General features: G+C 42.9%; 1 protein-coding gene across 5 annotated transcripts in view; it reads right to left on the reverse strand.

Annotated features, from left to right (window-relative positions):
* The window catches only part of ALG5 (ALG5 dolichyl-phosphate beta-glucosyltransferase), a 49,370-nt gene that overhangs the window by 15,237 nt on the left and 20,644 nt on the right, over window positions 1-13,489 (reverse strand). For all 5 annotated transcript variants that reach the window (XM_077810351.1, XM_077810369.1, XM_077810361.1 and 2 more), the window contains 2 exons: window positions 11,071-11,130; window positions 6,220-6,371 (listed from right to left, as the gene is read on the reverse strand). In XM_077810351.1, the coding sequence (XP_077666477.1) occupies window positions 6,220-6,371; window positions 11,071-11,130 (212 nt within the window). The remainder of the gene's footprint in view (window positions 1-6,219; window positions 6,372-11,070; window positions 11,131-13,489) is intronic.

The following is a 13,489-nucleotide window of genomic DNA, read 5'->3' on the forward strand; positions in this document are numbered from 1 at the left end:
TTCTCAGAAGTTCATCTTTTTGTGTTTGATGTGACAGAAATTCAAGTTACAGTTAGAGGGGCACTTTGCAGAGTTACAGTTGGTTTGGTACTAATTGCATTAGAAATCTCAAATGTCAAAGGATTTATAAAGTATTCCGCTGTGATAGCTCACTACAGACACCAACTCAGAATACAGGTCAATAATAATGAAGTGAAGACTTCCATTTTTTTTTTTAAAAAAAAGCTATTAATTTTGAATAGTGTTAAATGCTGAACGCTAACTTTTTGGAGAGAAGATTGTTCTGCTTTAAGAAGTTAGCTTTGGGCATGACATATCTCTTGATTTACTGAAGCTAAAATGTGCAACAAAGCTCCAAAAATATGGGACAAAAAATTATTCATGCAAGAAATCTAAGATTATGTTGGTTACATTCCTTTAGTCCAAGTTACTTTCTAGAACTTTAGTTGTGATTATTTTTGATGTAAAATAATTTTCAACTCTAAATGAGAAGTCATGTTTGTGTGATGTGTAGGTAAACTGAGGAGTGAAATGAAGGGCATTTGAGAGGCACAAGAGTGATTGTGCAATGTCAGGACACAGTCCTGCCAGATGCTGTACATCCTCCTCCTGATGTCACTGGGAGTTGGGTTAGTGCACAGGTGCTGGCCTGTGATATATAGGAAGTTGGACTAGATGATTTGGTGGTTTTAGCCTTAATTTCTCTGACTTTGACTATGACCTTGCAGGATTAGCCACTTAATGCTTTTAGAATATTGGGGGGCGGGGTGGGGGAAGGGGAGGGGAGAGTTAAAAACTGAGGAAAAACTTGAAAGTGTAAAAGATTTATTGTGTACCTGTCGTGTACGTTTTTCCAGACAAATCACTACAACACTGTTAGTTCAGGTCTTTGATAACAAAATATCTATAAAACATTATTTACCAAAAAGACATGGGATAAATACACCGTTTCCTCATTTTTACCCTACTTAACTATTCATCTGATAGGCTAGAGCATTCTGTGAAAGAAGGGCAGAGTAGGTATTTTTTTAAATCAATATACAAAGCTGCAATGAATGTTCAGGCTGGGACAACCTGACAAGAGAAAGGAAGTTCTAAGGGGAGACTGAGCCAACTTTAGTTTTATTCTCTCAAAGTGAGAGCTAAGGGCCAAATCCTGGATCCGAGTTACACAGGAGAAAAGGACGTATTAGTCCCGTCCTTCCTATGTAACTCAGCTCTACACTGTGCCAAATGATCCTGAATCCAGTCAGCCCAGCAGAGAGGGCAGGGGAGGATTCTGCAGAAGTAAAGTGCTTAAAGCTGAGTTGAGCTGATGAAGGGTGGGTAGGGAGGCCAGTGTCAGTGTCTTCAGACAGGTATGCCCCTGAAATAGGATCTTATTTGTTGGCTTTTCTATAGCACCCTGCTGCCCCTCCTCCCCCCGATCGCTATAGTATCGGAGCACTTTCCTAATTCAAAAGGGTATCATGAGGATAAATTCATTAATACTAGGGAGGTACTTTCCTCATTTTACTGATGGGGAAATAGGGCACACAGAAATTAAGTAACTTGGCCACATCTTGCAGGAAACCCATAGCAGAGACGGTAATACAGTGCAGCTCCCAGAATCCCTGTGCAGCATAAAGACTATCCTTCCTCTCCGACAGCAGCTTCTCTCCAGTCCCCAGTGGACAATCTCAGAATGAGATCATCAGCCAGAAGTGGTATATGAATCCATTAAGGATTCCCTGCTGCTCTGAGCCAGAGTGAACATACCCCTCCCGCACTTGCAGGGACCTTGTGGAGGCACCATGAAGACAAACTGTCTAACTAATATTGACGAGAGGCCTGCTGGGATGGAATCACTGTCTTTGATGGGCAGCAGCAGGAAGAAGCTGGGTTTCTCCCTGTCCCCCACGTTATTTCCACTCACTCTCAGGAGATGTGTACAGCCTCCTTGGTACACAGCCAGATTGGCTGCTCAGCTCCCGCCAAGTTACACATGGCAAATGCATCAGGGCCCAGATTTATCCAAAGGGAGTCTGAGTTATTGGATTGTCAGAGTCTCACAGTTTTGTGCAGAAATTGTTTTATTTAATAATTAATGCTGTTTCTAAAGGGTGAATTATGCTTCCAAACAGCTAAATAGGGCAAATCTATTAATAAAACATGCAATGACTGGATGCAAATATACACAGTGAAACTAGAAGAGAAATTTGTTGAAAGCTACATTAGATATCAAAGGAAAAAAACTAATTATTCTTGTTTTAGACAAATTTGCCATTTTGGAATATTTGCAGAGAATCATGGAAAAATATAAGTCACTCTTTCTCCATGAGCACAGCAAGCATTCTTGATAAGGGGTTCCAAGTTTTATAAACATCAGAAAGCCTTAAGGGTATTGCTTTATGGTAATTTACAGAGTAAGCTACAGCATAAGGCTAACTTCACAGCAGTACCTCTGACTAAAGCAGGTTAGGACACCATATTGAAAAGGTCACCTGTTCCTGAAAATTTGGTATCTATTACAGTTACACACATCACCCAAAATTCCTATTTAAGTGAAGTCATATTTCTCTAGTCCCCCCCGAGTTTATTCTGCATATTTGACTGTATGGAGTATATAGTCATTTTCACTTTCTCACTCTCATTTCTCTCTTGCTGAAGAGTCACTTAAACAGTCAGAGGAGCCGCAAAATCCTCATATGTTTTTAAAAGGAATTTATATTATTTACTACATACTATTTAGAGGGTATCAGCAACTGGAGTTACTTGAAACTGATGAATTTCAAACAAAGAAGATTGATCGTTTTCCCTTTAAGGACCCCTTTATTTTCTTTGAAAAAGCCAGAGAGCAACTATACTCATTGGTTTCCTCCTGCTTGCAGCACAGCTGTTGTGTCAGCTTCCTGAAGTAATAGATACTCCTTGTAGTTAAAGAGACTGTCAGAAAATAATATATTTTGAGGGAGTACACTTTAGGGCTGTGCTTATCATGGAAATTTCCTTAACATTAATGCAAACGAATTAATTGAAATACGTCTATAAAATTTAATTACTTTTTTTCCTTAGGAACAGATGAGTAGTCTTATGCTCTAAGATTATGGGTTCTATTCTTGGCTCTGCTACAGTATTCCTTTGTGACCTTGGACAAATCACTCGCCTAGAAACTGATTTTCAGAGGTACTGAGCACCACAATTCCAATTTAATAGCAGTTGTGGGAGCTCTGTACCTCTGCAAACTGGGTCCTTAAGTTCTGCACTTTCATATCCTCATCTTTAAGAAATGAGGAGACCTCATAGCTTGCTTTCGAAGTTCTTGCAGTGTGTATTTCCCCTCTAACTCAATGTCAGATTTTTCACGTCCCTGATCTCTGAAGCACCCCACCTACCCCAGCCATTTTTGTATCTCCATCCTAGAAGCAACATGGCTTGGCAACAACTGCTGAAGATCAACCTAAAACTAAATTTACAGGCTTTTGATTAGCACGATTGGACAAAAGTTCTCAGCATGCGCATGGATGTTGTACTCTATTCTTGTGAGCAGGCAGGTTAATGAGACACAAAAAATTTCTTTCTACGAGAGGTTTTCCTAGATGAAGACAGTTTGAAAAGACTAGATTATACTGAAACCTGGGCCTGTCAACCATGACCGTGTCCATTTAGCAAGAGAGGTGGTGCAAAAAGTCTACAGAAACTATGACACTTACTGCGGAAACAGCATTTCAGTCTCATGAGCATGTCTACACTGCAATAAAATACTTGCAGCTGGCCCATGTCAGCTGACTCAGGCTTGCAGGGCTTGGGCTGCGAGGCTATAAAATTGCAGCGTAGATGTTCGGGCTTGGGCAGGAGCCTTGGCTCTGGGACCCTCCCACATCACATGACCTCAGGGCCCGGGCTCCAGCCTGAGCCCGAATGTCTACACTGCAATTTTCTAGCCCCACAGCCTGAGCTCTGCGAGCCTCAGCCTGCTAACACATGCCAGTCGTGGGTGTTTTATCAGAGTGTAGACATACCCATCATAGCTGTCCTCACAAAGCTACTCTAATAATGGACATTCCATCACCCTCTCCAATGCTAAGTTACAATGAAAGACAGCTCTAAAACAATTCAAATTGTATTAATGGTTTTTACTGCCCTTCTTCAGACTAATGAGAGCCATTTTACTGCCCACTTTTATGGAACAGAACAGCATGGACAGAGTACATCAGAAACTTCCTTTACACATTAGGCTTCTTCTAATGACACTTGGTGGTGTACTTTTCAGGTACTCATTAGGTAATGATTTGAGGGAGGGTTGGTTGACGAGTAAGGAGTTGTAAAATTGTACTAGAGAGCAACACAGGCTGATGAAGTTTCTAACTATCAGATATCTCTCATCATATCATATGCCAGAGTAAGGATAGACTGCAGGGTTCCAGACATCACCATCCATCGAGAGTCTCATCAGTGTAGCCCAAGAGCCTTCTTGTATCTTTATCGCAGACACTCCGTATAAATATTAAAACTTAGCTAACACATCTCTCCCCTCTTGCATACTGTATGCCTCAAGTATTAAGAGAAATTCTGCATCACTGCATTATTCAACCGATTTTGGGGTACGGTTTACGTGAAAGATACTAAATTAAATAAAACTGTGTTTTCTACATGCATTTTGGACACAAGACGAACAATTTGTAAGCACCACAGGATAATAAAGTTATAAGGAATTGACTGCATGGATCTGTCAACAACAAATCATGCCAAAACAACCTAATTTCCTTCTTTGTCAGGGTTACTGCCCTAGTGGGGGAGGGGGGGTGAATATGATGTATCTTGATTTTAGTAAGGGGTTTGACACAGTCCTCTGTGACATTCTCATAAGCAAACCAGGGAAATGTGGTCTAAATGAAAATATAAGGTGGGCGCACAATTGGGTGAAAGACTGTGCTCAGAGTAGTTATCAATGGTTTGCTTTTAGACTGGAAAGGGGTCTCTACTGGGGACCCACAGTGGTCAGTCCTGGGTCAAATATTATTCAATACTTTTATTAATGACTTTGCTAATGGAATGGAGAGTGTGCTTTTAAAATATGCAGATGACACCATGCTGGGAGGGGTTGTAAGTACTTACAAGTACAGGATTAGAAGTCAAAATGACCGTGACAAATTGGAGAATTGGTTTGAAATCCACAGGATAAAATTCAATAAAAATGAGTGCAAAGTACTAGATTTAGGAAGGAAAAATTAAACTCATAATCACAAAATGGGAAACACGAGTAGGGCGTAGTACCACTGAAAAGGTTATGGGGGTTATTGTGGATCACAGATTGAGTATGAGTCAATGTGATGCAGCTGGGAAAAAGGCTAATATCATTCTGGAGAGTATTAATAGGAGTAACATATGTAAGACACGGGAGGAAATTGTCCCACTCTGCTCTGTGCTGGTGAAGCCTCAGCTGGAGTAGCGTGTCCAATTCTGGGTGCCACACTTTAGGAAAGATGTGGACAAATTGGTGAGAGTTCAGAGAACAACAAAACTGATAAAAGGTTTAGAAAACCTGATCTATGAGAAAAAACTGGGCATGTTTAATTTTGAGAAAAGGAGACTCAGGTGGGACCTGATAACAGTCCCCAAATATGTTGAGGGGCTGTTATAAAGAGGACTGTGGTCAGCTGTTCTCCATGTCCCCTGAAGGTAGGACAAGAAGTAATGGGCTTAATTTCAAGCAAGGGAGAGTAAGGTTAGATATTTGGAATTTTTTTTCTAGCTATAGGGGTAATTAAGCTCTGGAATAGGCTTCCAAGGAAGGCTGTGGAATCCCCAATCATTGGAGGTTTTTAAGAACTGGTTAGAGGAACACCTGTCAGGGAGGGTCCAGATTTACTTGGTCCTGCCTCAGCACATGGGCTGGACTTGACAATTTCTTGAGATCCCTTCCAGTCCTACATTTCTTTGAAGGGTAATGGAGTTAACAGAAATACATCCAAATATCCAACTATATCCTATAATGTAGTTCTTAATATAAAATTCATTGCTTTGCAAACATGTAATAGTTTAAAACAATAAGAAACGTGAAGTGCAATACAAAAAACAAGTACTAAAACTGATTAAAATGGATTGAACAGCTGTTTTTATACATGCACAAATTGTTTATTGCAGTTTCCATGTGGGAATTACATTTTCACAACCTCAACCAACTGCTATAAAAATTAAAAATAGAAAAATTAATTGAAACTAAACGAAAGAACTTACCAGCGTTCTATATGAAGAGCTGAGAAAGTCCGGGAGGCCGCTTCTCTGGTTAACAGTTTAAACCCACATTGTGTGTCCCTAATTTCCTTGACACAGAGGAACCATACTAGGAAGTGGAACCCATACATGAGAAGAGTTCGGAAGTAAGAGCGCTGTGAACAAAAGCCAAGAAATTAGAATTTTTTTTTATATGACAAAAGAAACATCTGAACTGATCTGAACAGAGGATGAAAATTCCACTTCATGACAATTTTGAGGTTAGAAATGAGTGTTTGTTCCACCTAGGAACAAAAACAGAATTGTGGTGGAGGAGACAGTCACACCTAGGATCTCCCCTGGGATGTGGGAGACCCAGCTCTAAGTCCATGCTCTGCCTGATTCAGAACAGTTTTTCCATCCCAGATCACGCCAAATCAGGCAGAGCAAGGACTTGAATCTGGGTGTCCCAAATCCCAGGCCAATACCCTAAACACCCATCTGTAGGGTCTCCCTCCTCCGCCACCCCAAAACAAAAGTTTTGTGGAAACGGATGTTTCATAAAAGCTGAAACATTTTGCAGAGACATCATATTTTGCTGAAATTTCATTTAGGCAAAAGTATTTCAGCCAGGTCTACATCTGAATCATTTTAGGCTCCAAATGTAACTTTACAATAATGGTGTATGTTACAGTACAGAATGGGATTCTTATTGCAACTATGTATTTTAAAGTTTTGTTTCCATGACTCAAATTTAAACAAATACACATACAGAACTTGGTATAGATCATATAAGTAGAACTACACAGACATACTAGGACATAATGTTGTACTCACATTATGATTTTTGTTTTGAAAATCCAAAACCAATTTTAAAAGTGTTTGTAAGCCTAGATTTTAAAAATGTAAACAAGTTTACTTAAGGTGTAAAAAAGATCCCAACCACTATTTTAATATGCAAATTAAAAGTAGCTTTATGTCAGGCCTTAAAAGAACAATAATCCCTCCCCCCACCTAAACAGTATCCTTTTATTTGCTCACTGCTGGATTTCTTTCATTCAAGATCAGTTCAGCATAAGCTAGTACTGCTTTAAGGATACATAAAGCAATGCAAGTTACAGGAAGATGTATGCCTATGTACACTGCATATATGGTGGACTGAGCAACAGTTCTCCTATGTAGCCAGTCATGAATGATATATAACAAACATCTAATATAGAAGAAGCCAACAATTGTCAGTATTGACTGATCTTGTAATTTAGTTTATGCAAATACTCTAATGTTTCCAGTAGATTTTTCTCCCATTTTGCTTTAGCGGAACTTTTGTTTATTAGCAATTCTTAACCACAAAGACCAAATCGTGGTCCTAACCACAGACCCTCCCAGCTGCATGGTGAAGCCTGGTTCCACAGCTCTTGTTGTCTCTGAATCCAGAGAGAATTCCCCAGAGGCTGCTCATCCCATTCCTCCTGTGATCTATCTCCGACTGCCATATATGGAAGCAGGGACACTTGGCAGCAGTGTCTTCCCAATGCTACTGCGGAAAAGACAGCATCATTGCTAGCTAAGTGACACCGAGGGAGAGCAAATGGGCTGCATGATTCAAAGAGCTGACAGATGAGGGGAGGAGGAGAGCCTGATCAGCTGAAGATTTCCTCACCACACTAACAGAGATGTAGGGGAAGGAAAGGTACACTCACCTGCAAATTTTCCCTTAGAAATTTCCCTTAGAAATTTCCATTCCAGTTCTTCTCCCCTATCTCCTGGCAGAAATCTTGTGAGGGAAAGAGGGAGCTGGATGCACTTGAAGGGAGTTCATTTGTATATGATCCCTCAGCAGCTTATCACATGACCACAGAATCAGAGAGCCCCTCCACTCTCTATATCAGCGGTCCTCCAATTTTTCACATCACCCCTCTCCCCTTGCTCTGTCTGCATCCCCAACCTCCCGAGAGCCGGGGCTGGGAGCGGGGCTGTGGCTCTGGGGTGCAGATACGAATAAGGGGGGAGGGGGGTCGATGCGGGGCCGCAGCTGCAGGCAGGTCTGGGGCCAGGAGCGGAGCTGTGGCCAGGGACTGAGGCTGGGGGCAGGGCTAGGGCCAGGCTGGGAGTGGAGCTGTGGCAGAAGCCAGCGGCTAGGGCCATGGCCGGGTGCGGCACCGCACCCGGGAACTAGAGCCACAGCTGGGGGCCGGGCAGGGCAGGGCAGGGCAGAGCTGGGGGTGGAGTGGGTCTGGGTGGTATCCTCTGCCTCCCCCTACCCCCTCCCCCGCCCCCACGCTCCACAGTTTGGGAACCACTGCTTTAGATGCATCAGGCCCAACCATCCCCAGAATTAGTTGGTCTGGTGCACAGCAAGCATATCTAGACAGTAACGGTCTTCTGTACCCATTCATGTTGTGAACACAGGGTCCAGGATTTAGTCCCATTACTGAGAGAGCTTTGGGGTTTCTTCTTAACTATGATGCAAACTTTCTACTCCTTAACGCTTACAGGAACTTTACCCGTGCATTGATAGGAGAATAGATCCCTAACACTATTAGATAATCCAGAGGGAAAAGCAGTGCTTAATTTGTGCCAGGGCGGAGTCCCCAGCACCTCTAGGTTTGGCAGTTCAAAGCCCTGACACCTTTGGGCTTGCTGCACGAGTTATGAATGTAAAAAAATTGCTTGAGCCCTGGCAGCTCTTTCATTACAAATTAAGCACTGGGGAAAAGTAGAATACATACCAGGATTTGAACTCCCTGCTATCTCCTCCTGGACTTTTGCAGCTATTTCAGTATTTTGTATACATTTTAGAATGATTTTAACTATCACACGCTAGGGTAGGGGTCTCAAACTCAAATGACCACGAGGGCCACATGAGGACTAGTACATTGGCCAGAGGGCTGCACCACTGACCACCCCCTCCACCCGCTGCCCCGGCCCCGCCCCCACTCTACCCCTTCCATGAGGCCCCGCCCCTGCCCCGCCTCTTCCCACCCCTTCCCTGCCCCCATTCGGGTGCAAGAGGGGTGCGGGGTGCAGCAGGGGGCTCAGGGCAGGGGGTCGGGGTGCAGGGTGCAGCAGGGGGCTCAGGGCAGGGGGTTCAGCTGCAGGAAGGGTTCGGGGGGCAGGTCCGGCCCATCGCACACTGAGTATGAGGCTACCTGCCTGCCCTACCCCCGCGCCACTCCAGGAAGTGGCTGGAACCTTGGGGGGCGGGGGACGCTGAGGGAGGGGCGTGGCTGCTCCTCTAGGTACCTCCCCTGAAGCTCCCATTGGCTGCGGTTTCCCGTTCCCGGCCAATGGGAGCTTCGGGGGAGGTACCTGGAGGAGCAGCCAGGGCAACACACAGATCCTTGTGCCCCTGCCCCCCACCCCAGGTTCCAGCCACTTCCCGGAGCAGCGCGGGGGCAGGGCGGGCAGGGAGGGAGCCTGCCCTGCCCCTAGCGTGCACAGGGCCGGAACTGCTCTAAGTAAACGCTGGGGGCAGGGCGGGGAGCTGGCGGGCCGCAGAAAATAACCCCGCGGGCCGCGTGTTTGAGACCCCTGCGCTAGTGTAAAGATAACTTGTTCTAGAGAAAATCCAGCACTAGGAGTTCATCTAATGATGTTACAGAAATTAGTCCAGCAATGTGTTTGTTGCAATATAAGTGCAATGTCTGTGCTATGTCAACTACTGTCTGCCAAAACATCAGTAAAACAGATGTAAGATGAGATTGTGTGCTGATGCAAGTTTGTTGCATAACAATCACATACTAAGTTGTTCTGTCCAGTGTGTATTCAATACTTTATTTTCCTGCCATTTTCCTGTTCATATTGAAATTCTGCTTTCATACGGGTTACCGATATTTCCACAAAACAAACCTAGTAGTCTTCTCTCAAGGATCTTTTCAGAGGCTCTTTGCCTGGAACTCATTCAAGACTAAACACAATGCTCATTTCCTCAGTATGCATACTCCACCAGAAGAAGCAACATTCACTTGTTGTCATTTGTAGCAATTTTGGAAACGTGCAAGCATGAGACCCATGAGGCAGTCTTGGCCTCTCCAATTTTAATCTGAGAGTCTTCCAGGGGATAACTATCGCAAGGAGCTTTAGGAAGGAACGTGCATTGCAAGTGATTCTCAATTAAAGGAGGGAAAAGAAATGCAAGTTTCCGAAATTAGCTGAGTTTGCTGGAAGTTCTGAATTCCAAATCTACACTTGCTGGGGCAAGTCTGGGTGGCGGTGAGATCTTCCCCTTCAATCATTAACATGAAATGAATTTTCATAATGTTGATTGCAAGAGAACTGTGATACCCTTTCAAACATTTTATTAGTACGTACAACAAAACATTACAACAAAACTTTTACCACTCTCAGGTTTTAAGAGTTGAAGAGTGACAAATTGTTGGACTGAAAGTAAAGTCAAGCTGTCAGTTGCTTCTCCCTGCCATCCCAGTACTTGAAGAGCCTTCGCATGTGTGTGAAGAGACTGTTCCGGCCCATGAGCTGCAGAGCCACTGTAGAACCCCAGAGCTTCCAAAGCATCTGCCTAAAGCTCTCTACACAGTGATTACAGTAGATGCCCTTTTTGGTTTCATGTTGGACAAACTTGCACACACATGCTGTCGGTTGCGTTTGGGACCAAAAGTCCCATCCTCTGCTGGAGCAACTGATTTAAATCCTTGTTATCTGAAATCTAGCTCACGCTTTCTGCTGGTGGTGTCTGAACTCAGGGAACAGAGAGCTTTTAGTAATGTTGGACTATTGCTAGGCTTATGGCAACAGCCTTCCCCACTATCAGCCTCCATTCATTTTATGTGTCTTGATTTAATTTAAAAACTGGAATGTTAATGAAAAAAACAGCAGTTCAAGGAGACTAGTTTATACGAGGAAAGAGACACTTACCTGTGTTATTGAGTCCTGCTCCAAATGGGCTCGAGAACCACAGGCAATAGCCATCTGGTCCTGCAGAGGAACACACACACAAGAATTGGAAGCTAACTACAACACCACTAGTGTTTTCTGATTCACTGGCTTCTTCTATTCATGTTTTTATGTGAAACCTTAAAGCATTATGATGGCCTAATCTTGTCCACTGAATTTGTCAAAGAAATAGAAATTTCTGCTTTTGGCAAGTTATACAAATCTTATTGTTTGAATGTGTAGATATAATAAAGCCTTTCTACATTTTATGGGTTGTAGAAAGCTTATTACATTTTGTATATGACAGGTTCAGATTGCTGCATTTTATTCAGGTCTCATTCGGGAGTAAGAATGTCTCTGAGCTTTTCAGACAGAGAATTTATTTCACAGTGCAGATAACAAAGTATCTAGGTACACTTAATATGTATGCAAAAAGAAAAGGAGTACTTGTGGCACCTTAGAGACTAACCAATTTATTTGAGCATGAGCTTTCGTGAGCTACAGCTCACTTCATCAGATGCATACCGTGGAAACTGCAGCAGACTTTATATATACACAGAGAATATGAAACAATACCTCCTCCCACCCCACTGTCCTGCTGGTAATAGCTTATCTAAAGTAATCGTCAGGTTAGGCCATTTCCAGCACAAATCCAGGTTTTCTCACCCTCCACCCCCCCACACAAATTCACTCTCCTGCTGGTGATAGCCCATCCAAAGTGACAACTCTTTACACAATGTGCATGATAATGAAGTTAGGCCATTTCCTGCACAAATCCAGGTTCTCTCACTCCCTCACCCCCCTCCAAAAACCCACCCCCATACACACACAGACTCACTCTCCTGCTGGTAATAGCTCGTCCAAACTGACCACTCTCCAAGTTTAAATCCAAGTTAAACCAGAACATCTGGGGGTGGGGGGTAGGAAAAAACAAGAGGAAATAGGCTACCTTGCATAATGACTTAGCCACTCCCAGTCTCTATTTAAGCCTAAATTAATAGTATCCAATTTGCAAATGAATTCCAATTCAGCAGTTTCTCGCTGGAGTCTGGATTTGAAGTTTTTTTGTTTTAAGATAGCGACCTTCATGTCTGTGATTGCGTGACCAGAGAGATTGAAGTGTTCTCCGACTGGTTTATGAATGTTATAATTCTTGACATCTGATTTGTGTCCATTTATTCTTTTACGTAGAGACTGTCCAGTTTGACCGATGTACATGGCAGAGGGGCATTGCTGGCACATGATGGCATAAATCACATTGGTGGATGTGCAGGTGAACGAGCCTCTGATAGTGTGGCTGATGTTATTAGGCCCTGTGATGGTGTCCCCTGAATAGATATGTGGGCACAATTGGCAACGGGCTTTGTTGCAAGGATAAGTTCCTGGGTTAGTGGTTCTGTTGTGTGGTATGTGGTTGTTGGTGAGTATTTGCTTCAGGTTGCGGGGCTGTCTGTAGGCAAGGACTGGCCTGTCTCCCAAGATTTGTGAGTGTTGGGTCATCCTTTAGGATAGGTTGTAGATCCTTAATAATGCGTTGGAGGGGTTTTAGTTGGGGGCTGAAGGTGACGGCTAGTGGCGTTCTGTTATTTTCTTTGTTAGGCCTGTCCTGTAGTAGGTAACTTCTGGGAACTCTTCTGGCTCTATCAATCTGTTTCTTTACTTCCGCAGGTGGATTTGCAATAGGGAACAGAAGACTTGATTTTGCTGATATTGTAATATTTTACTTGTTTAGGAATGTCATCTCTCTCCCCCCATTAAACTGTAAGAGGCACTTCCTATGGCCTGCATTAAAATTACACTCACATTACTACTTTTGACATGAAAGAATCATTTCTGGACTTTAGGAAAATTCTGAAGAACTAAGGCCTGCTGCCTTTTCAATAGCACACAGATTTAAAAGGTATGTTAATCAATTAGCGCCATCTAGTGGGGTCGGAACTTTATCTCTTTGACCAAATGGTTATTTTAAACATAATTCAGTGACTGCTTCGTAAGAATACCAACGGGGTAGAAATGGGGGAGGAAAAAAAGCTAAGTATAGAAGTTACATATTGCTCCCTCCATTTTAGTTACAGGTTCCACATCAACTTGTCTTTAAGCACCATGTTAACTGAAAATAGGTTTCTTAAAGTCAAGCAGATCTAAGTGCCACTGTTACCCTATTCAGGAATACATTGTGATCTGACATGACTTCCAAAATAGTTTTTTTTTCCAGATAAAAACCATTATTTGGTCTTCATAGAGGACACAATCTGAATGAACTGATACTTGCAAATTAAAAGTTAGCCATCCGCTAACAGGAAACAGACCAATTAGAATAAAATAGTCATTCTCAAAATAATGTAGGAGGAAATTAGGTTAAACAACATATCAAATTAATAAGGGTAGAGAAAGCAAATTT

The sequence above is a fragment of the Eretmochelys imbricata genome, chromosome 1 (genome assembly GCF_965152235.1).
Source record: "Eretmochelys imbricata isolate rEreImb1 chromosome 1, rEreImb1.hap1, whole genome shotgun sequence".
Lineage (NCBI taxonomy): Eukaryota > Metazoa > Chordata > Testudines > Cheloniidae > Eretmochelys > Eretmochelys imbricata.